We start from the raw sequence: 20809 nt of genomic DNA, 5'->3' as shown, positions 1-20809 counted from the left end.
TTATATCAATATGGTTGTCAAATTGTTTTAATCTCCCTCAAAATGAAATGTATGTTTCTGAAAGGCCTCAAAGGCTCAACTCAATTGTATATAAACAGTGTTGTTAACACACATTAGATTTATTAATCATTACACTAGAACTACTTTGGTATAAAAATATTTTATTTTAACGCGATAAAAATATGCATTTAATGTTTCTATTCATATAACATTTGTTATTTCATAACATTAATGGTCCGCTTTTCCTAGCCCGCCTGAATTTTATTCAAGAGATTTACAGACAGTTATTACTATCATTTTATATTTTTAAAAACCCCAGCATTACAGGAGGCTGTACTAACGGAGATGTTTTATTATCAGGATTCATTTAACCTATAGATTTTTAATGAAGCCAGAAAAAGCAATTATTTTCTGATGATTCAGAATATCTTATTTCTTGAAGCATGTCTGTGGTTGACCACTTCTTCGTTTGTTACCTGCAGCATGGCACCTTCCTGCCAAAGGAAAAAAAATAAAATAAAGTGTATCTGAAGATGTTTATCATGTATGTCTATCCATATTACCTATGGAAGAACTTCAGCAGTTTCAAAAATTATAAACAATTCATTAATGTGCAGATCACAAAACGAATACACCTTTGGTTGGTTGTATACCTGTTCTTTAGGTGTGCAGCCTGTTTCAGGCAATGAAACCAATACAAAAAATAAACTAGGGGTTAGATTCTACCAATTTACACATGCTGAATAGCATATGAATGTAAAATCTTCCTGATTTCAATAAGAGCATAAGGGTGACAGAATCTGTTGCTAAGAGTTATTAGCGGTAAGAACTGTAAAAGACAGTGGAAACCTCAGTATCCTAGCCAAATTCCAATTTAGGTAATAACATTCTGCATATACAGTATATAAAATTCCACCTGTAGTTACAACTGAAGACCTTCTCTTGCCCTCCTAAAGAAATACTATGCAGCATTAAAGAAGAATGGGTGTCATATTCCTTACGAGAGGTAGATGCATTTCAGTAGTGAAGAAAATTCTCTATTATATAAACAATCTAAAGTTTCTTGGGATCCTTCAGGGTGCAATGCGCTACATAAAATACTGTTGCCAGAACAGACAGATGCAGTACATTTCACTTCCAACAGCATTAACACTATTGTACAACTACTCTTATCTTCATTGCACATCAAAACCCCCAGAAAAATAAGAAGGTTGCAAAGTGTAAAGAACATTTTATGATTTAATTAACTTGCCGACCTACCATTTTAACTACCAACATCGGGTATGGAACCCTTGCAAAACTTTACTAATGGACACTTGCAGGTCTCATTTGTTCAACTGTAGCAGTGTACAGTAGCAGTAGTCTATGCTTGTCCATGGCTCATATCAAAGCTAGATTCCAGTAGGAAAAAAATATGTTAAGTAGCTGAAATTTAAGAAAACGTGATGTCAAAATTTAATACAAGAAAAATATAGGATTCACAAAATTCTCTTCAGTTGGTAATGGTTAACTCAATTCATTGCTATGTTAAACTACATATGATAACCACTATACTGAAAGAGACTGTCATATAGTATTAGTTTCTTGTTTTTGGTACATTAAGAAAGGAAAAGTAAATAAGATCTTACCTAAAGAAGTTTAACTGAAGCTTAGAACTATTTTGCTCTACACCCTCAGCCTTCGTTGGCATCCTTATAAAACTACGGTAGTTAAAGCTTTGCAGAAATACAGCGCAGCTTTTTAAGACTGGCTGAACTTAGTGCCGTTTTCAAGAGTTCTCTTGTACTAGACCTGTGTCCCTGGAAGAGTACCTCGCTGGGGATATTTCCTTTCCTTGCCATTGAAGAAGCAGCATCTAAAAGATCTAAAAAGGTGTTTCTCCTTGCAGAGATATCCCTTAAGTTATCTAGATATTTTAAACCTGATAATTTACAGACAACATACTTTTTCTGACCAGCATTTAATTTTACATGTACAACAAACAGCTTTGTATTATTTGTGGGACCTTATACTACCCACTCCTTGCCTTTACAATATTTTTTTAAAAAAAAATAATCTATAATTACACAGTATTTCCTTTAGAATTATTTTATTAAATCAAATGTACAACAGCTTCTTAACTCTACACACGCACTTAAATTTTTTAAAAGGAAAACGTTATGTCTTATTACACCATGATCCTGGCTAATAGCTTTTCAAAACTTTGAGAAAAATCTTAAAAAAGGTTTCACATGTCACCTGAAACTTACAAATTTAACATTATCAAAGGAATGCTTCTACACTCTTACAAAGACCACTAGAAAGAAACAACAATTAAAAAGCTAAGAAACTGTCTCAAAGGCATTTTTACAATCCTTCCTCCACAGTAAGGTAATGTTATTAAATAATCCAATCCATTCACAAAATGGCTCTCTGCATCTGCTCTGGTGTCTTCTGCCATATCACTGCATATTTATGCATGACTGAGATAAGTGTTTCCTTAACATTGTTATTTCGATAACCTGAAGCTGTTCTGTTACCTCTGGGCTCTCATCCTCTCCTATTTATACAGTGAAGCCTGTTTCAACAGAAGTAAAGAGTAAAAAATAGGTTATGAAATTATCCATCTAATGAATTTTTAAAGGAAAGATAATATGATCCTAAAAAGCTTTTACTCCTGCAGCTAAGTCTCAAGAAACACTGCAATTTTAGCACTTATAAAGATACTTACCCATGGCAAGTTTGCAGAAGCTCAGTAACGGCTCCTCCCTCCATATCCACCACTTCCTCCACTGCCTCCTGGACCATAGTTTCCTGCATTTGTGGAACAACAGGATAGACGACATTTACATCTTTATTTTTTAAACCCAGGCACATTTACAAGAAGATTTATATTTGGTTTAATTCAAGATGACAATGTGCGCACCACCTTGAATATAAAGCTAACCTGTCATTGTCCTCTATGAGAGATTATTCCTCCTCCCCCTCCCCCAGAACTGCCATGGTAGCCACATTTTGAAAACAGAACACAAGATTCTTGCAGCAAGAGAAATTCCAATGGTTTAAACATATACTCAAATAGGGAAGATAATGCTGCACTCTTGGGGCCTGATCCTGCAACATGTATTATGTGGGTACAGCAGTCCACCCACATACTACACCTTACAGAAGGCTGGTCTGAAGTAAATTTCCCTTTGCTTGCTTTCCACATGTAAAAGCATTACTTTTTTAGAAGCTGCTGACCAAAAAGAAAAAAAGGCAGAAATTTTATAATGACCCTAATACGGGACAGAGAAAAAACAAAGTTTAGTGGCGAGTAGCGAGTTGGTGATAATTACTACCATAGTAAATAATTTGTTCACATCACCCTAACTAATGCTTAGGAATTTAAATAGGAGGCTTATTAAAAAAAATTAACCCATTGCCAAAACTAAATTATTGTCTGACTGATATCCCTATGACGACATTTACTAACACTAAAATTTGGGAAAGGCAGGGAAGAAGTGTGATATTACATCATATATCATATTTTACAAACAAACAGACTTAATGTGCATGAAGTTAGTATCCCAAAACAAACTCTATATTGACTAGACCACTGAAAGTTCATATCTGACCCAAGTACAATCTGGTAAACAAACTATTAGTAAACATATTTAAAAAAAAAACACACACACACACACACACAAACACCATCACCACAAAAACTAACTGTTCCAGCTCTAAGAAAACTGGCCTTCACACCAAATAATGATCTTGCTATTTGAAATCACACTGTTTTAATGCTGACAATGTATTTTTCTTTTGGGCGCACTCACAGATAACCACTACCACTCTTTTAACTACTGTTTACTGGCTCTAAAATTCTGCTGGCAAGTTGGATTTATAAAAGACTATGCAGCAATTCTGTACACAGATTAATCCGTACGTGTCCCCTGGTCTCTACAAAGGATCAAAGGCCACTGAAAAGTTTGGTCCCAATTCAACCCATGACATATACAATACCTCCACCATATGGTCCTCCCCCCATGTTCCTGCTACCACCAAAATTTCCACTCTTCATTGGACCATAGTTTGAGGGCTGTTGGTTATAGTTTCCAAAATCATTGTAGTTTCCACTTCCATAATTGCCTGTATTATTGACACAAAAAGAGGTAAATGTAAGAATTATTTCTCTGTGTTATTACAAACCTAACAAATCAAGATAAAAAAACGAAAGAAAGAAAGAGTAGTGTGTCACTAAAGTCAATTATTTTTCTTCACTGACCATAGAAAATGGCATACTGGTTTTGACAACACTTATGAAGTAAAACGTTCTCAAGTCAATAATCTTGCTCAGGCTAGTCCAAAACTAAACTTTCAGTTAAATGTTTTAAGCAAATGTATTACCTCCTCCATAGTTGTCATAACCACCTCCGTAGCCCCCACCCTGGTTGCCATATCCAGGTCCTCCACCACCATATCCTCCTCTTCCTCCTCCATAACCAGGACTACCTCCAAAATTGCCACCTATTATGAAATAAGCCTTTAAATAGTAACTTTACATTATAAAAAAGTCAGTTGTACTATTCCTCAGATCGCAGTGTTCTGCTAAAACTAAGATTTTAATTTTCTTCAGCATCAGTCTACTGAAGGACAAAAAGGCCAACAGGAAGTTTTGAAGGGTGATTTCTACAAATAGAAGTTTTTAAAGCTATATACTCCCCCTTAACTGTTTAGCCTGACTGCAGTTTTTGCCTAAGGATTAAAACAGAAATGTTACCAATGCATGATATTTAGGTCTAAAGAGATGTGGTTTTTCTTTATATAAATCCTAAATTTTACAGAAAGCTTAATAGTTTAGAAAAGCACTGCTGAGCAACACAGAGCCGGAGTTAACACTACATTTTCAAGTCTTTAAAAAGTCACTAACTTTCTTTACCAATTCTTTTGACAGACTTTCTGCAAAGTCATAAAGGAACACAAAACATTGGTATAGAAAGGAAAAACCTCAGTGTAAGACATGATTTTTTTTAATAGGGTGAAGACTGAGTGTGCAGTTCAGGAATGGGGGAGAAAATCGTACATAAGCATGAGCCATCAGGATGAACTAATTACTTTGAGTAGTGTGGCAAAAGTATTATATACTTCCAAAATGAGAAACATGGATTTGAATGCAAGAAGGCCTTAGGGAAAACCACCAGACTGGTTATGCTTGCATACATTTATCAGCAAGTGCAGGTATTTGGGTGTAGAATAATCTAGTACTGGAGATTAGGGCTGAAAAAGAAAATGAGAAAAACTGCAGATAGAAACACCAGGTTTTCACGGGCAGGAGATGAGGGAAGGCATGGTCATCCCTGGATGTATGGCAAACCACACAGTTAAAGACCAAGGATTAAAACACATCAGCAGTTATTTATTGTTCCCGAACCAGATCAATATGGCTCTACAGCTTAATATGATTAGTAACAAAAAATATAGAACCTTTTCAAGTATGAGAAGTTACAAAAACCCCACTAGCCTACACTAACCTCCTGGTCCTCCACCATATCCATTGTATCCATCACCAAATCCACGACCACTTCCATATCCATCTGTTGGAAATAAGTATTTTTTAGTTCATCTGTACGGAACTGGAAAAGTTTACTCTTAATAGTGAGCTGGAATTTTTAAAATATATAAAGATGTCACCTCAATTTTAAAAATTTAAAGCTAGTTCTTTAAAAAAAATTCACAAAAAAACAGTTTACTTTTAAACCCACAAATACAGTACCAAGCAGATGCTGTGTGTATGTCCGTTTCAAAAACTGGTGTCACAAATACCGTATTTGAGATCAACTCTTGCGGGAGAAACATAATACCCTAAACACAGATCATGAACTTTCAATATTATAAATTGCTGTATTAATCTGAAATACAAATTTCAAAATGTAACTGTAGTTTCCAAACTGTGATTAACCTTCTTTAAGGATAAATAAAATCACTTTGGCGATTAGTATTTCTCTTACTTTTAGCCTTAATTTTTTTTTGACCCACAGCCATTTCTAGGGGGTATATATGAGAAAAGTATAATGGACTTAAGAAAATATTTTAAGCTTTCTGGTCATTTGAATTTAAAGCTTCAGACATATGCACCCTAAACCAAGAAATGTGCATCTGTCAGAAACAAGGCATACAACCATCACCTTAAATAATCTTCTTCTCTTAAAGTGGAGCTGTATTTCTGGACTTGAACTGAAGATAGTCAAGGTAGCAGTTTCCTGGTTGCCAATTACTTATACTTAAAAGCTCACTCTAAAATTGTAATAATTTACTCTAGCAATCTATTATATTACTTTGTATACATTCTCTAAAATGGACCACTTTTGCTTTTTTCTTTATAAAAAACTTCCGATTACTTCAGACACGGTCACAGTGCTTTTTTGTATTAAAGTGAACTAACAGCTCAAAAACACTGACTTCATACATTTATATAGATTCTTTTCCATTGTTATTTCTAATCACAAAGATTAATTTCTTTTTAATAAGAGGTTTGTTATTAGTCTTTTCTAAAAGAAGTTTTTTGTTGCCAATACTACAGTAGATGATAGTAACCTACAGAGCAAACTGAAACCCAAAAGAAAAATAAAAAAGGGATAAGCCTGGTAGCCTTACCAGATCCACCTCTGAAGTTGCTTCCTGGTCCTGGACCAAAGTTGCCACCACCTCCACGTGAATCCCCAAAGCCGAAGTTACCTAGGATGGATTTTAGATTCCTGTTAATGTACGTATTATAGGAAAACTCTGAACCCAAAAGCATGAAGTGAAACTCAAATACCTCCTCTTCCACTCCTAGAACTTTGAACTTCTTGCATTTCTTGTCTAGATAAAGCTTTTCTTACTTCTGCATTATGGCCATTGATGGTGTGGTATTTCTGCACTGTAAATCATAAATTTAAGAAGAAATTACACGCAGTAAATGTTGCTTCTGGAGTTTAACTCAGGAATGGCTAAACTGCCAAAGAGAAAATAATTTTTCCCTCCTCACATTTTTGCAATACCAATTCCAATCATCCAGAAGTCATAAAGATGTCAGGATAATTTCAGGTAGTATTATTACATGATCCCATCAAATTTATAAATTGAAGATTCAAAACTAAGGCCATGTTCCTACAAACATTTATGCATGTAATTAATCCAATTACATTCAAAAACTTACTCACATGCTTATGTGTTCTCTATATTGGGACCTTAAGTAGCAATATTGTTAGATGAAATTGTGGAATGAAGTTTACTTACATACAATTTTATCAACAGGATCATGGTCGTCAAACGTAACAAAGCCAAAACCTCTCTTTTTGCCAGATTGTCTATCTGTAATTATTTCAATAGTGTCAATTTTCCCATATTCCTCAAAGTAGTCTCGAAGGTGGTGTTCCTCAGTATCTTCCTTAATTCCACCAACAAACAGCTTTTTCACAGTAACATGAGCACCAGGTTTTCCAGATTCCTTGAAAGAATTAACAAATATTTTTTCCAAAACTATTAGTGGAAGAGAGAGTTTTGCATATGGACTCTTTAATGAAGATCTTAAAGACAGCCAACTTGAAATCTAAATCAATTTCAAGAAGTGAGTTTATAGTGTTTTCAGATAAACCGTATTATCTGGAATGCCTCTGCCTTTTTTTTTAATTTTACAATCATTCTTCTATTTTTTAAAGCAACTACCTCTGGTTGCTATGCGAAAAGCTCTAAACAAGCAAGAGGGGAAACAGACTATGCTGCAGAAAGAATGAAAATTATACAGGAAGTGTAATCAAAAGAAAAGTTAAAAAATAGATCAATATATTTTGATAGAACTGAAATGTTAAGAGAAATCTCATTTACTTGCAAGAATAGCAAGGAACAAATTTTCCAGACAGAACTGTGATCTATAAACTGACTGAGTCCTTTTCATTTTAACTGATTATACTCACATTCCAGACAACTTCATTTAATTTGTCTGCCTATCTTTTAAGTGCCAGACAACTTTAGGTGAAATCCTGCCCCAGTGAAGTCACTAGCAAAACTCCCGTGGTCTTCCATGAATGAGGCCAGAATCTCACCCTTGATCTCTAGTATCAAAAAGAACAGCTCCCCAAATGCTTCTGCTACTAGGATATCCAACCTACAACAGCAGGGATTAAACTTTTGATATTTAAGCCCCCACCAATGCAGTAGTCACTCAACCTAAAAAACTGAAATGGCTTCTGTCAATCAAGTCCTAAATTCAAACTGGCACAAGTCAACGTCTACATGTGTACTGCTGTAAAGCTTCTAGAAGTGGTAACAAGATAAAGGAGAAAGGAAAAAGGCATGTGCCCCTAACCAGAGACTCTTAATTACAAAAAAAAGCATTGAAATTCTATCAGTAAGAATATGCTAGGTTTCAGAGTAGTAGTTGTGTTAGTCTGTATTCGCAAAAAGAAAAGGAGTACTTGTGGCACCTTAGAGACTAACCAATTTATTTGAGCATAAGCTTTCATGAGCTACAGCTCACTTCATCTGATGCAGCTTATGCTCAAACAAATTGGTTAGTCTCTAAGGTGCTACAAGTACTCCTTTTCCTTTTTAAGGATAAGCTGGTTTCTCACCAAATCAGAGACATTAATCTTTCATAATGTAAAAAGCCTCTTTGCTTTTCAGTACTTTGCTCACCTCTCTGGCTACTGCTCGTTTTGGCTCAACTACCCTTCCATCAATTGAGTGAGGTCTTGCAGCCATAGCTGCATCAACTTCAGCCATAGAGGAGAATGTTACAAAACCAAACCCTCTCGATCGTTTGCTTGCAGGATCCCTCATCACCTGCAAAAAGAAATCAGGAAGTTTTACTGTTTCACTACTAAATTTTCATACTACCACTAAGTATAAACAAGGCTCTTCGTTTTCAGTTTGACAAATTTTTACTGAAAAACTTCCCAGTTTTACAAACGCTGCTATTTGGTTTTTAATCAATCTTCACCTAAATTTTGGACCACTCAAGAACATGAAAATACTGATGACGTTAAGAAAATGCAATACATTAGATAGATATGTTACTAATAAGTTAGTCGAAGGGTAGATCTATGCTACAGCTGTGCCACTATAGCGCCTTAGTGCAGATGCTTCCTACATCAACCAAAGGGTTTTTCCATCGATTTTGTTCATCAACCTCTCTGAAAAGAATTCTTCCATTGACCTATCTGCATCTACAGTGGAAGTTAGGTAACTGTTTCACGGGGCACAAAATTTTTCACACCATGAGTGATGTAGTTAAGTCAGTCTAATTTTAGACGTAGACCAGGCCTCAGTGTAAATGTGAAGCTGTCTGTTAAAGTAAGACAATGTAGTGGAAGATTAAACACCTGCCTCTCTCTGTGTGTGTGTTCAAGTCCTAAAAAAAAAAGCCAGAACCTTCTGGCTCCAGCAACCTGCTCCAGACGAAGATTAAACCTTCTTTTACTTTAAATAGTCTTACGTGTCTCTATTTGTCGCCCCCCCCCCTTTTTTCTGTCCTCCTATCCCTCAAAGTTTAACTTCACAGTTGGGGGGGGGTGTGTCCCTGCACCACTTCTTACCCCTTTTGTATATTTTGTAATGAACACCAATAGATTTCTGAGAAATTTAAAACAAAATAAAAACCAAAAGTGATGGGCCTTGAACAGAATAAATCTACATATCTTTAATTTAGATTTTCCCTGCTTTCTACACAAAAGCAGGTGTTTTAACCCAATTACTCATGATTAAAGTATTTGAACTGTATAATTCTGCATTACAGTGAAAACTTGGCTTTACCCTTCATCATGCATATTGTTCATGAAATTGTTGACTTCAACCACAATTTATACATAAAGCTTTCTAAAGATCTCACATGAAGCATACAGGGATCAACTAGATGCTTCTATTTGCTCTCTTATTAAAATGCTACCCTTCCCAACATAGATAAGGCAAAGTTAACTTGTGGCCCTCCTGCAAAAAGACAAGACTGAGGCCAAGAGCCTCAGGTGTCTGGGTTATGTAAGTACTCACCAATTTATATTTTCAGTTAAAATTCTAAATACTTCAACATACGTCACAATAGTAATCTACTGCTATTCCAATACTTCAGAAAATGGTATGCAATTATTACCAAGTTTTTAAGTCCACATTATCAGCATACATTAGCACATGCAACTTACCACACAGTCTGTAAGTTTCCCCCATTGTTCATAGTAGTTTCTCAAACTTTCTTCTGTTGTTTCAAAGCTCAAGCCACCAATGAACAGTTTGCGAAACTGCTCCTTTTCTCTCTAATTTAGAGAATATAGTATTAATATCATTTGCAATTCTCCCATACTACTGTTTAATGTCAGAGTAAGTCTTCAGACATGTTCACAAATGTCAATGAATACTCATTTTCAACAAAAGATTGTGTTTATCTGAAGTTCATTATTGCCATTCAATACAGACCCATATATTATAAAAAAGTAGCTCTTTACAATTTCAGAGTGTTTTTTAAAATTACCTTCCTTCCACTCACAAATATATTAAAAATTAAAATTAGGTTTTAAGTACTCTTAGAACTGGAGAAATGTCCACTGAAATGCCATCAAGTTTTCCTCCCTGCAATAGCGTCTTCTTAAAAAAAACCCATAGATTATAATAGATGAGCTGTGTGGTCTCTTTACAAAACCAGATTAGAAGATACCGATTTATGTTGTTCATTCCAAAATGCAGGCAATTTTTTTTTTTAAATATAAAGAAGTGTTTGTGCTCGAATTGATGTTCACCAGTACAAACCAGAAAAGGAGAAACAAGCTTCTATATGAGGCATACACAAAATGCGGGTGGGGGAGCGTCTTTTGTAATCAAATAAAAACTTATAGGCTCAGACACCAAAAACCTTAAGCTATTAAATCTCTTTCATCAATTCATTCACATATGGACAATTAAAGCTCTCATGAGGTACATATTAAGGAGCTATGGGAGTTTTGCCATTGACTTCAATAGGAGTAGGATCAGGCCTCAAGTGGGAAGCAGCTTACTTTTTTTCCCTCATTGTATCTTAAGTACTCTTCCAAGACAGACATTTCTACATTTACTGTTGAGGTCTATTTTGTATCAAAAAGAGGCTTGAAAGTTGTAGCCATGCCTATCCCAGGCAAAATTTACACAAAACAAAATAAAAAAAAGGAGACTACATATTCTGAACTAGTGTTATTCACATAGGCTAACTCTGCCTTGATACATACTCAGTTAAAAAAAAAAAAACTTAAAAAAAATCAGGCATACAATAAAGGAAGTAGATATTTTAGAGTAAGATATAGGGGTTGTTTTCTGGGAAAGGTACGTGAAGGCAAACAGATTTTATGTTTTGCAGTTCTAAGCAACAGTAAGCTCTCATATAATATACTTTATTTTACCTGCTTTAAAAAAAATGAAACTATTTTTTTTTAAAAGATCTAGCCTTCAGAAAGGCAAATTTACCTTTTGCTAGTCAGGTGATGAAGGCCTTTGCACTAAGGGCAGCTTACTGAGCCCCCCACCATCCTCCACCTACCAGACTAGGGCAAAGGGAGTTTGGGGCTTCAGCCCTGTGAGAAACACCTGTCAAGGCTCAGAGCTTCAGTAGGAGTGGGGTTTAGGCAGGTGCGCCTGGTGCTCAAACTTCTGAAAATTATAGTATGTGGCTTGGAGGGTCGGTAAGTTTGGCCACCCCGGTATACAGTACATTAAATATTGTAGGATACTGAAACAGCAATATATAAAGAGGAGGAATGAAAGCAATTCATCTTAACAAAATGGCCAACAGCCGAAGTTTATTGAATCAGGGACAATTTTCATGGCGTGTACTACGTCTAGCATAACGGTACCGAGATGTCAAGATGCTACCACAAAACAAATAGCCAAAGTTATGAAGAGCTCAATTAACAACTGAAGAGTTTATTATCAAATTGGAGAAGAATCACTACCTTGGAAAGGAAGCAGCTATTAGCACAATTAGAAGTTTCAAGTCAGTAAAAATTTCCAGAGCAGTTAACACCATCAAAAAGATGGAATGAATGCCTTGTCACACTGGTTTGCCCCAATATTGGATACTTAATTATTCCCTCACAATATTCTGCTTACCCACTCACTTGGGTAAGTAATTTTGAAAGGCTAGATTCTTTTTCCTTTAGAATCATCATGTTTAGGGTGAAGAGACACTTATTAATGGTAAATTTTGGGAATACCGATAAATTTTAGTGGGTTATTTTCAAGTCTTCAAGAACATGAGAGGATTGGCTTGGTCAAATTTGCTCCAATACAGAATTTGTAAAAACTGAGGTTTTACACACACTTCCATTTTTTTTATTTTAATAGAAATAGCTTCAAAAAAAATCTTGTATATATTATACTGCCAACAATGGAGCATTGGACTAGGGTACAAGAACCTAATAATATTGAACAGAATGAGATTAACAAAAGCGTAGCTGGCTAATCTGTTTCACTATTCATGTTGAGAGAAAGAAAAGGTAGCCTAACAGGTAATCAAAAACTAACACTGAGCATTTGAGAAAATACTCAAGATTTTTTTTTTTAAATAGTTTTAAAAACAGTATCCCCTTCAATTTTTTTTCCAGTTGAATTTTCACATTGACCAATAAAAAAAACTTCTTGATTTTGCCTAAAGCAAGACTTCCATAGTGTGCCCCAATAGCTAAACGAAATTGGAGAGAGAATACCAAATCTGCTTTTGATATAGCTGCATATCCTGCTGCCCTTCTCAGGCTCTGCAGTCAGTAGGTAGGTTTGCAACAACAATGTAAAATGTTTTACTGTTCAATTTTATCATTCTAGTTACTTTACTGCACTGCTGCAAAACAATCTGCAAAGCCTGAGGAAAGCAATAGGCACACAGAGAGTTATCAAAAGTTGAGTCAGTACTAACCCATATACAGGCCCCCAAAATCCCCCCCCCTTTAAAAAAAAAAAACAAAAACCCACACTACTCAAGTTGCGAACAATTGAAAGAGAAGGAATGGGAAGATAAAAGGACCTGAATCTATCATTAGTGAATGGGAATATTTGGGCCACTACATTATGATATAAGGTATTTCCATAAACTTATTTTATTTTTCACAAAGCACCCTCCTACCTCAAACTCCTAACTGGAGTATTTGGCAGAAAAGGAATGCTAACGAAACAGATCAAATCACTATCATTTGGCATGCAAGCAGACTACCAAACCAGGTATTTTTAAGTTACATGTATTGGCAACAGATTACAGGGCTTGAAATACCTTCTGAAGATAAATAATTACTAGAATAAGCAGTGTTGTTGTAGCCATGTTGGGCATAGGACTTTAGAGAGACGAGACAAGACAACAGAAGTTGGTCCAATAAAAGGTAGTGCCTCCCCACCTTTTTTATGTACTAGAATCTATGACACGACAGTTCTGATGATCTGCAGAACACTTGGTAACTAGTTTCTTGCAGGACAGCTAAAAATTATATATAATTTTGTAATATTTTCACCATACAAGCAATATGTTACTGAGACAAGAAGCAGCCAGCATGACCGGGAAGGAAAAAGAAGGTAGCCCAGTAAACAGCCTAGTCCCCCTGTTAAATTGATGTTTGCACAATTAAAGTTTGAGTTTATATGCAAAGAACTGTTTCAGCCAAAAGGAAAAAACAACAACAACAAAAAACCACCAAAAAACAACAACAAAAAAATGCATGCTGCGACCTAAAAATAAAGTAAGTTTCAGTACTAAAGTTTTCATACTGTGACCACACACTTCCATTAGGATGAGCTACAGAAATTATATTCTGAAGTTTGCCATTGGAGTCTCAACTCTTTAACTGCAGTGTAGTACATCAAAAATAGCATGTCCCACCCAAAGTACAGTACTGACTTGCTCAAATACTTGATGCTGTGCCATGCCCTGCCTTGGATGGCTCATGGACTTGGAGTTTTGAGACTTCTAGGGAGTGAAGAGGGGCACACAGATTACTCTGCTGCTGACAAAAACTTACTTCCCACCAGTAGACTCTTTACACTAGGGAGCTCTGTCAGCATAACTATACTGGTCTAATGTTTGTAGTGAAAAGTAAGGCCTAAGTCTCATATGGCAACTTAAAAGAAACCCTTCAGATAAAATCAAATACCATCAATTAATACCAAAGTTAACATTAATTGGTATAAAATACACATGACACAAACCATCTGATGGTTTTCCCACCTTCTATGATACTCTTGGTGAAAATTCCCCCCCCCCCGCCCAAATTATAATAAAAGAATAGGGTATAAGTGGTCTTTAAAGCTTCCCATCATGCATCCTCCCCTCACAGGAGCGAATGATGGGTAAGATTTTAATGAGTAACTAGGAGTCTGCCAGTTCTGAGATTATATTATGTCCCACGAATCTGCAAAGGGTGGGGAAATGTGAAACCTCTATTTGAGAAGACAGCATCCAATCACAAGGAATGTGTTTTATAAAAAAAAACAGCTACAGAGGCAGGGAAAGAATGGCTCTGAACTGTTGCAAACTCAAGCAGGTTAAGATCATAATCAGCAAAAATGGCGGCCAGAGATAGGAGAGCGGAAGCTTCTGATCAACATCCGACAACTGGGTGCCCGCCAAAAAAGGAGCGCCGAGGGATGAAGCCTCTACGGGATGGGGGGAGGGGTTAGGGTTAGATTCCCCATTCCCCCACCACCGCGCAGACTCCACTCAAAAGGAGCTAGTCGTATTCGTGTGACTCCACGAGTCCTCCTCGGCGTCCCCACCCAACGCGGCAGCGGCACTGGCGCCGCAAAGGCCTGAGATCATCAAGCGCAAAGCGGCGGCCGCGCAGCGCCCGCCATGTGGCAGCGCCGGGAGACAGGGGCAGCCGCCAGTGGCCAGAGAAGGAAAATGGTTGCTGCTTTGGGGCGCGCGATGCCGCAGAGGAGGGGAAAATCTTCTCTGGCCGGCCGCGCAGGTTCGGCTACGCCCGCTCCACCAGCCCCCCACCCTCGGGAACAGGGCCCCGGCTACCCCCTTTCTCCCTCGGGCCGGAACAGAACTAGCTACCGCCCTTCTCAGCCAACGCACCGGCTCCCAGACCCCCCCCCTCCCGTCCCGCCACAGAGAGATGCTGCACCAGGTAACGGGGCCGCTCCACTCAGCGCACCCTCCTGTCCCTACCCGCCACTCCTCTCAGCTATTTCACAGTGGAGGTTCCCTACCGCAGGACCCAGCCGCCTCCCCTCCCCGGCCCATTCACCCCTCCCCCTCGTTACCGCCATTACCATCTGTGCCTCCCCGGCCTGATCCCGGCGCTTCGCAGGGCCAGAGAGAGACCCGGTTCGCTTACTGCCCTCCATGGTCACCCCTAGGGCGCGCGCGGCTCGCTAGCACAACCGGAGCTCGGTTAAACGGTCTGTCAGGCGGCTCTAGGACTCGCCTCCGCTTGCGCTGTTGCCGCAGCGTGTACCCCCGCCTCCCTGTGCTGCGCACCAGCCCAACCGCCGGCGGCGCTTCCAGAACCTTCCTTCCCCTCTAACGTCTCTGCTACGGAAAACCACCAAGTCTCGCCCACTGCGCCACCAAGCGCATCAGCTAACGGGAAAGTTGCAACTACTAGAGCTGCGCTAACAGCGTACGGGTTTACGAATAAGTATTTTGTTACGTAAAGGTACTAACTGCTACAAACTAAAACGCACCTTTCGCAGCTGTACAACCCAAATTTGCGTACCATACACCTCATGGTCTACGTAACCCTGTTTGAGAATACGACCCAACCTTTCTAGTAATGGCTGCCTTAACTGTTACGTCTTTTTAAATGCATCGCCACGCAGTGGTCCGTCCCTCGCTCCCCTTCCCACTCACAACGGTCTCTGGCTGTTTTGACCTCGACTCGAATTAAACACCCCCAAGAGCTCCCGCACTTCTGCGGGATGTTTGTGTTTCAATAACGTAGTAAAAATTCAGCAACGCCGTTAGCAATGGCTTTTTTCCGGAAAAAGCCGAAGCAGGCGTCGTCGTGGACCTACTCCACGTCGGCACTACCCGGGAAAAAACGAACTGCCGATCCGCTTCGGCAGTTTCCGGGAAGAGCCGAAACAGGAATCATCGCCTAAAATGGCTTCTTCGGTAATTTCCGGCAAAAGAAGCCGGAAAGCCTCTGGTGGTCGAACAAAGCCGAAGCTGCTCGGCTCGGGGTCTGCTCCAGCTTCGGGTTTTTTCCGGAAATTGCCGAAGCTGCCCGGAGACTGATCCTCGCAGCAAGAGAGATATAATTAGCCAAAGGTCTCCTTTTCCCCCACCTGTGGTGCAGGCACAAACCCGGAGCGCACTGGGTGTGCACCCCCGAGATCCCCTTTGTTGGCGGGCTGGCACCTTCGCCTCTGGCGGCCTGGGAGGAAGTGATAAGTGGCCAGATTTTGGCGCCAGCACTGAGACGCCGCCAGCCGGGCCCGCGAGCAAGCGAGAAGAGCAGACCCCGCGGTAGCCAGCTCCTCGCACAGCTGCCCCGCCACAAAGGGTGAGTGCGGCCCCCGCCTCGCCGGGGAAATGGCGCTTCGGCGGCTCCCCTCCCCCCGCGCCGAGCTCAGTGGGGAAATGGCCGCGGTCTGCCACCGCCCGCCCTCGGCAAAGTGGCCGCATGGCCCCATCTTCCCCCCTCCCCCCACTGGGCAAAGGAGTGAAGCGCCCCGAGCTCCTCTACTTGCCCCCCCCTCCCCGCGCGGGAGCCGCCTCGCCCCACCGGCCCCCACGTTCTCCTCCGTCACCGAACCCCCCAACCCTCCGCCAGCAGCCCCTCGGCCGACGCGGGGCCTCTCCCCCGCCGGCGCTGCGCTCGGGCGCTGGGCCCGTCTCGCCTCGGAGCCGCGCCCAGGCAGAGGCTGGCGGTGGCCGTTCGCCAGGCGGCCATAGCGCGCTCTCAGGGGGGCCCGGGACTCACCCAGTCGCTCTCTCTGTCTCCGCGAGGCATCTTGCTTCGCCCAGGCGCTCGCTGAGGCCGCGTCCCCGTGTTTCAAGCTGCCGTCTCGGAGAGAAGCCCTGGCTGGCCCCCCTCTCGCTCCCGCACTGGCGACACGGTAGCAGCAGCGGCGGCGGCAGGAGGCTGCAGCTAGCGTGTAGGCGGCGTTGTGCGCTGTGCCCCGCCGCCAGCCAGCGCGCAGCTCAGCGCTCACACCCCGCAGTAGCCGCCCCAGCCGCTGCCCCCACCCCCTCAGATGTCGCTGCTGCTCAGTGCGCGCAGGGAGCAAGGAGGAGACGGGAAACCCGAGCCGCCGGGCACCATTGAAGTCTGTATCCTTCTCTCTTTCTTTCGTTTCCAATTTAACCTCGCCGTGAATTGGGCAGCGCCCCAAATCCCTTGCAGCTGGGCTCGTGTTTGGTGTAACTGCAAAGGTCCTGCCCCCCCCCAGCCCAACGCCGCCACCGCTGCCCGCCTTTAGCAGCCAGCCCAGCTGAAGGGAAGTGGCGGCGCTGGGCGGGAGAAAAGGGAGCTGAGCCCCGGGATCTCCAGGGGGTGCCTCTCCCCCGAGGTAGGAGGAAGGTTCTTGGGCCTCGCCGTGGTGCAACGTGAGGGGTGTGGGGAGGAGAGCGGGTAGACGCTGGGGGGCAGCCTGGGGAGACGCGGTAGCACCCAGCGTGGAGGCGGAGTGGGCGCGTTCAGTAGACAAAGCGAAGCCCCCCGCATGGGGGGCGGTTTTTCCGCGGTCCGCCTGGCTTAGCCTTGGAGCGCAATGGTCGTGCTTGGCGAGGGGGCAACGTGGCGCTGGGAAGGGGCCGTCGCTCTCTCTTCAGGGCGGCTGTGTGAAATGGTGGCGGGCGGCTTTGGGCAACGCACATGACTTGCCGGGTCCGGCTGTCGTGTGGCCACAGCTGTTCCCTCCCTCACAAGGGGAAAGGGGCGCAGGGCTTCCCCCTCTATGTTGGGCTGCGGCTTGGTCCTACTCCGTGCAAAACCACCGGATTTGGCTCGCCTAGTCCCGTTAGGTCACCCAGGCCTTTTATGTGCACCCACCACAAGCCTATGGTGCAGCCTTACCCCTTCGTTCCTCTACCACGGGCCTTTGTTTCCCTCCCCTCATCACAATGGAGACAAGATGAGGTGCCCAGCAGCAGGGCCCAACCCTCACCCTCTGCCCGCCCCCCACCGGATTTGGCTATGATACCACCTCTCTGGCTGCCAGGAGATGAGAATTGGGCGGGATTGCTGAGTCAAAGGCCTCTTCTGGCCTTTAATAAAGGTTTACCTTTGTCTTGCTCATTTTGTAGTTTCTAGGAATGGGTGGTGAAATCTGTGCCCAGAGGTGATTAGTGTGAGAAATTGTATGGGAAAGGGGACGAGTTTGCTTCATCCAGACCATATGTTTGTATAATCTATTTAAGTTAATGAAATGTATATTTCTTAATTAAGCATTTTAGTCTTCAATATACAATGTGTGCAATTTGGCAGAGTTAATGTCTGTATTAGCCTTAACTCTTATCTTCTGATCCTTAAATTTGCAACATTACAATTGCTTTAACATAATCTGCAGTTTATATGTATTTCTTGCTGTGTCAAGGTTACTGGTAACTCACTACTATGTTACACTACAGATACTTAGCTGTTGCTAATTAAAATCTAACTTTTGCATCTTGAAAATGCTTTTAAATATCTCTTGGTTAACTGCTAGAATCCGAACGCTTTTTATCCCATTGGGTTTAAGGAAATATATATCCTAATGGTTCTCCCAGCCTCTCTCTGAAACATCTCTGCTTTATGCTGGTGGAAGGACATTCTTGTAACCCTTCCTACACAATCAGTAGCAAGAGTGATGGCTAGCATAATGGTGTGTTTGTGGGTTGTCAGAGAAACTAGTAATCTAGTTCTTTGGATTTAATCCACACTTGAAATGTTATGTGCAGTAAACACATGGGGGTTGGAACAAGGACCATGATTGTATTGGGATGCCTTTCGCTGAGTAATGTAAACTTCCTTTTAATTGTCATACATTTTTCTAGTAAAAGCTCTGCAAGTCTGCAATAAAAATGGCCTCCAATAAAACTACATTGGTAAGTTCATGAGCACCTAAAATATATAAGGATTTAACCGAAGTATTTTTCTTCAAAATTATAACTTGGCATCTCCATGTAGAAGATACATCCACATCTCTCCTCCCCAGCATTATTCTGACTAAAATCTCAGATCCAGAAAGTAAGGCTAATAGAAAGGACATTAACTTTGGCTTAAATAAAACTGCCATTTTACAAACAAAACAAAAGAACGTCTCTCTTTAATGGAGGTCTGTGCTCCAGTTCAGCTCTCTGACTTAAAGTGAAGATTGTTTAATAACCTTTAACAGAAAACACTTTGAATTTTTTAGCCTCCTTTCAGCACCCCATGTAATTCATTGTGTATTTAAAAAGGGCAAAAACATATTCATTTTAACTTCTTCTTAGCAGTTAAGGGAAAAATGATGGCAACTACAGGAACAGTACTATTACCTAATACTGATGTGACGGGGCATAGTTAGGATTGTTGGAACTATTACTAGTAAATAACAATTCACTTTGATTTCAGAGGAGCAGAGATTATTAAATGTCTCCCCCACCTGGACCATTATAACAGGGCTTTGACAGGTATCAAGTTACTGTGAAACTTCTTGATATTCAATTATGAGCCAAACAATTCTGAAATTAAGGACAAATGGATGTCACAGTAGTTGCTCTAATATTCGTTTAACTAATGGCAGTACATGTTTGTAAAGGACAGAAGTGCAGAACTCTAGTGCTAGGTTTACTTGATGGAAAAATAATAAACAAACAGATTTTTATATAGCCTAAATGTGGGGAAGGAGGGAAAATTGTGTGCTCTTATGACATTTACTAAAAAAAAGCCTGCTGTTAAACTTATTACTAGTCAGTAAGTACTAATTTATCCCATATCCAGACAAATTAAATATCACCTCCTGTCCCTTAACTGCCTCATCATTTTTCACTGGACTGCAACAGTGTAAGCAATAACATTGCAAACACTTTATCAAGCTAAGAACCCTCCATTAGAAGTTAGTGCCCCAACTCTCTAACATGAGTGAGGGTAATATCGGGTCCGAAATGCTCAGAGGACGGGAAGAGAACCTATTAATGCAGTCAGTATTTTTTTAGGAACTTAGCTGCACAGGTCAGGAAAATCAGCTAATGGTTCCCATAGGAACCATGCTTCTCCGAATGTATGAGGGGGACAGATAGTGTTTCTCTTGAAACTGTAACTTTGATGTTTCTGACTTTTGTATATCTGAACCATCTACCACAATGCTACATTAATGTTATAATCTTTCACTTGTATAAAATTAAAAAGGTGAGTGATGATACACTGAAGGAAATGTGTGTATACTACTATGTGAATTTTGAATATGGGAAAGTAGCAAAGTACACTTTATTCGAACATGCAACATTAAAATGCCCAGGATATGGTGTTCTCAGCTATGGGACTCGGAAAAAGAGGCCAAACGGGTATAGTGACAATTCTTTCCATTAACAACTTCAGATACTGTGTGCTTCTGTTGGGTGAAGTGCATGTAGAAGCATCCATCCACAGAGCATCCAAAATTTGAGATGAATGCACAATTTTTCTTCAGGCCATGCAGTCAGATATGCATAATAGAATGTAGTGAGGGACAAGAAGACAAGTTTGAACATCTGTCCTCGTGTACATATGAGGCATGCTTAAATCAGTAATGTCCAGTAAATTTCAAGTGTTCATGACAGTTTTTCAAGCAAGCGTCTTTTTTTAAAAACAAAGCTCATATGCTTCCATGGAAGGCTTTGTGCATGCCAAATTTTTAAGTTTCTTCATTGATTTAGAGGTCTAAAAAGCGTTTGTACTTAAATTATGAGAATAAGAGG

The 20809-nt window shown here is 40.7% G+C and overlaps 2 protein-coding genes across 16 annotated transcripts in view; one reads left to right on the top strand and one right to left on the bottom strand.

Annotated features, from left to right (window-relative positions):
* Positions 1 to 144: 144 nt before the first annotated feature.
* HNRNPA2B1 (heterogeneous nuclear ribonucleoprotein A2/B1) lies at positions 145 to 17085 on the bottom strand. Of its 6 annotated transcripts, none has more exons than XM_073333660.2 (13): positions 16872 to 17085; positions 10137 to 10247; positions 8638 to 8784; positions 7240 to 7450; positions 6779 to 6880; positions 6616 to 6696; positions 5493 to 5555; positions 4369 to 4488; positions 3985 to 4110; positions 2711 to 2793; positions 1629 to 2557; positions 1261 to 1391; positions 145 to 494 (listed from the first exon to the last, which is right to left on the bottom strand). In XM_073333660.2, exons 1-10 carry the CDS (start codon positions 16899 to 16901, stop codon positions 2732 to 2734), a joined length of 1053 nt encoding a protein of 350 aa, XP_073189761.1. In that variant the 5' UTR covers positions 16902 to 17085; the 3' UTR covers positions 145 to 494; positions 1261 to 1391; positions 1629 to 2557; positions 2711 to 2731. The 6 variants fall into 6 exon arrangements, with proteins under 6 accessions (XP_073189761.1, XP_073189758.1, XP_073189759.1 ...); XM_073333657.2 differs by lacking the exon at positions 16872 to 17085 and adding an exon at positions 15217 to 15361 and having other exon boundaries at positions 1629 to 1881; XM_073333658.2 differs by lacking the exon at positions 16872 to 17085 and adding an exon at positions 15217 to 15361 and having other exon boundaries at positions 1629 to 1864.
* Positions 16147 to 20809, top strand: part of CBX3 (chromobox 3) — a 25053-nt gene continuing 20390 nt past the window's right edge. The window contains exons 1-2 of one of the 10 annotated variants that reach the window (XM_073333665.2): positions 16148 to 16451; positions 18926 to 18976. In XM_073333665.2, coding sequence (XP_073189766.2) covers positions 18953 to 18976 — 24 coding nt within the window. In that variant the 5' untranslated portion in view covers positions 16148 to 16451; positions 18926 to 18952. The other 9 variants (XM_073333663.2, XM_073333667.2, XM_073333668.2 and 6 more) reach the window with 9 other exon arrangements.

This window comes from Lepidochelys kempii, chromosome 2 (genome assembly GCF_965140285.1).
Source record: "Lepidochelys kempii isolate rLepKem1 chromosome 2, rLepKem1.hap1, whole genome shotgun sequence".
Lineage (NCBI taxonomy): Eukaryota > Metazoa > Chordata > Testudines > Cheloniidae > Lepidochelys > Lepidochelys kempii.
The sequence above is the reverse complement of the archived record's forward strand: the minus strand, read 5'-3'. Positions and strand labels throughout refer to the sequence as shown.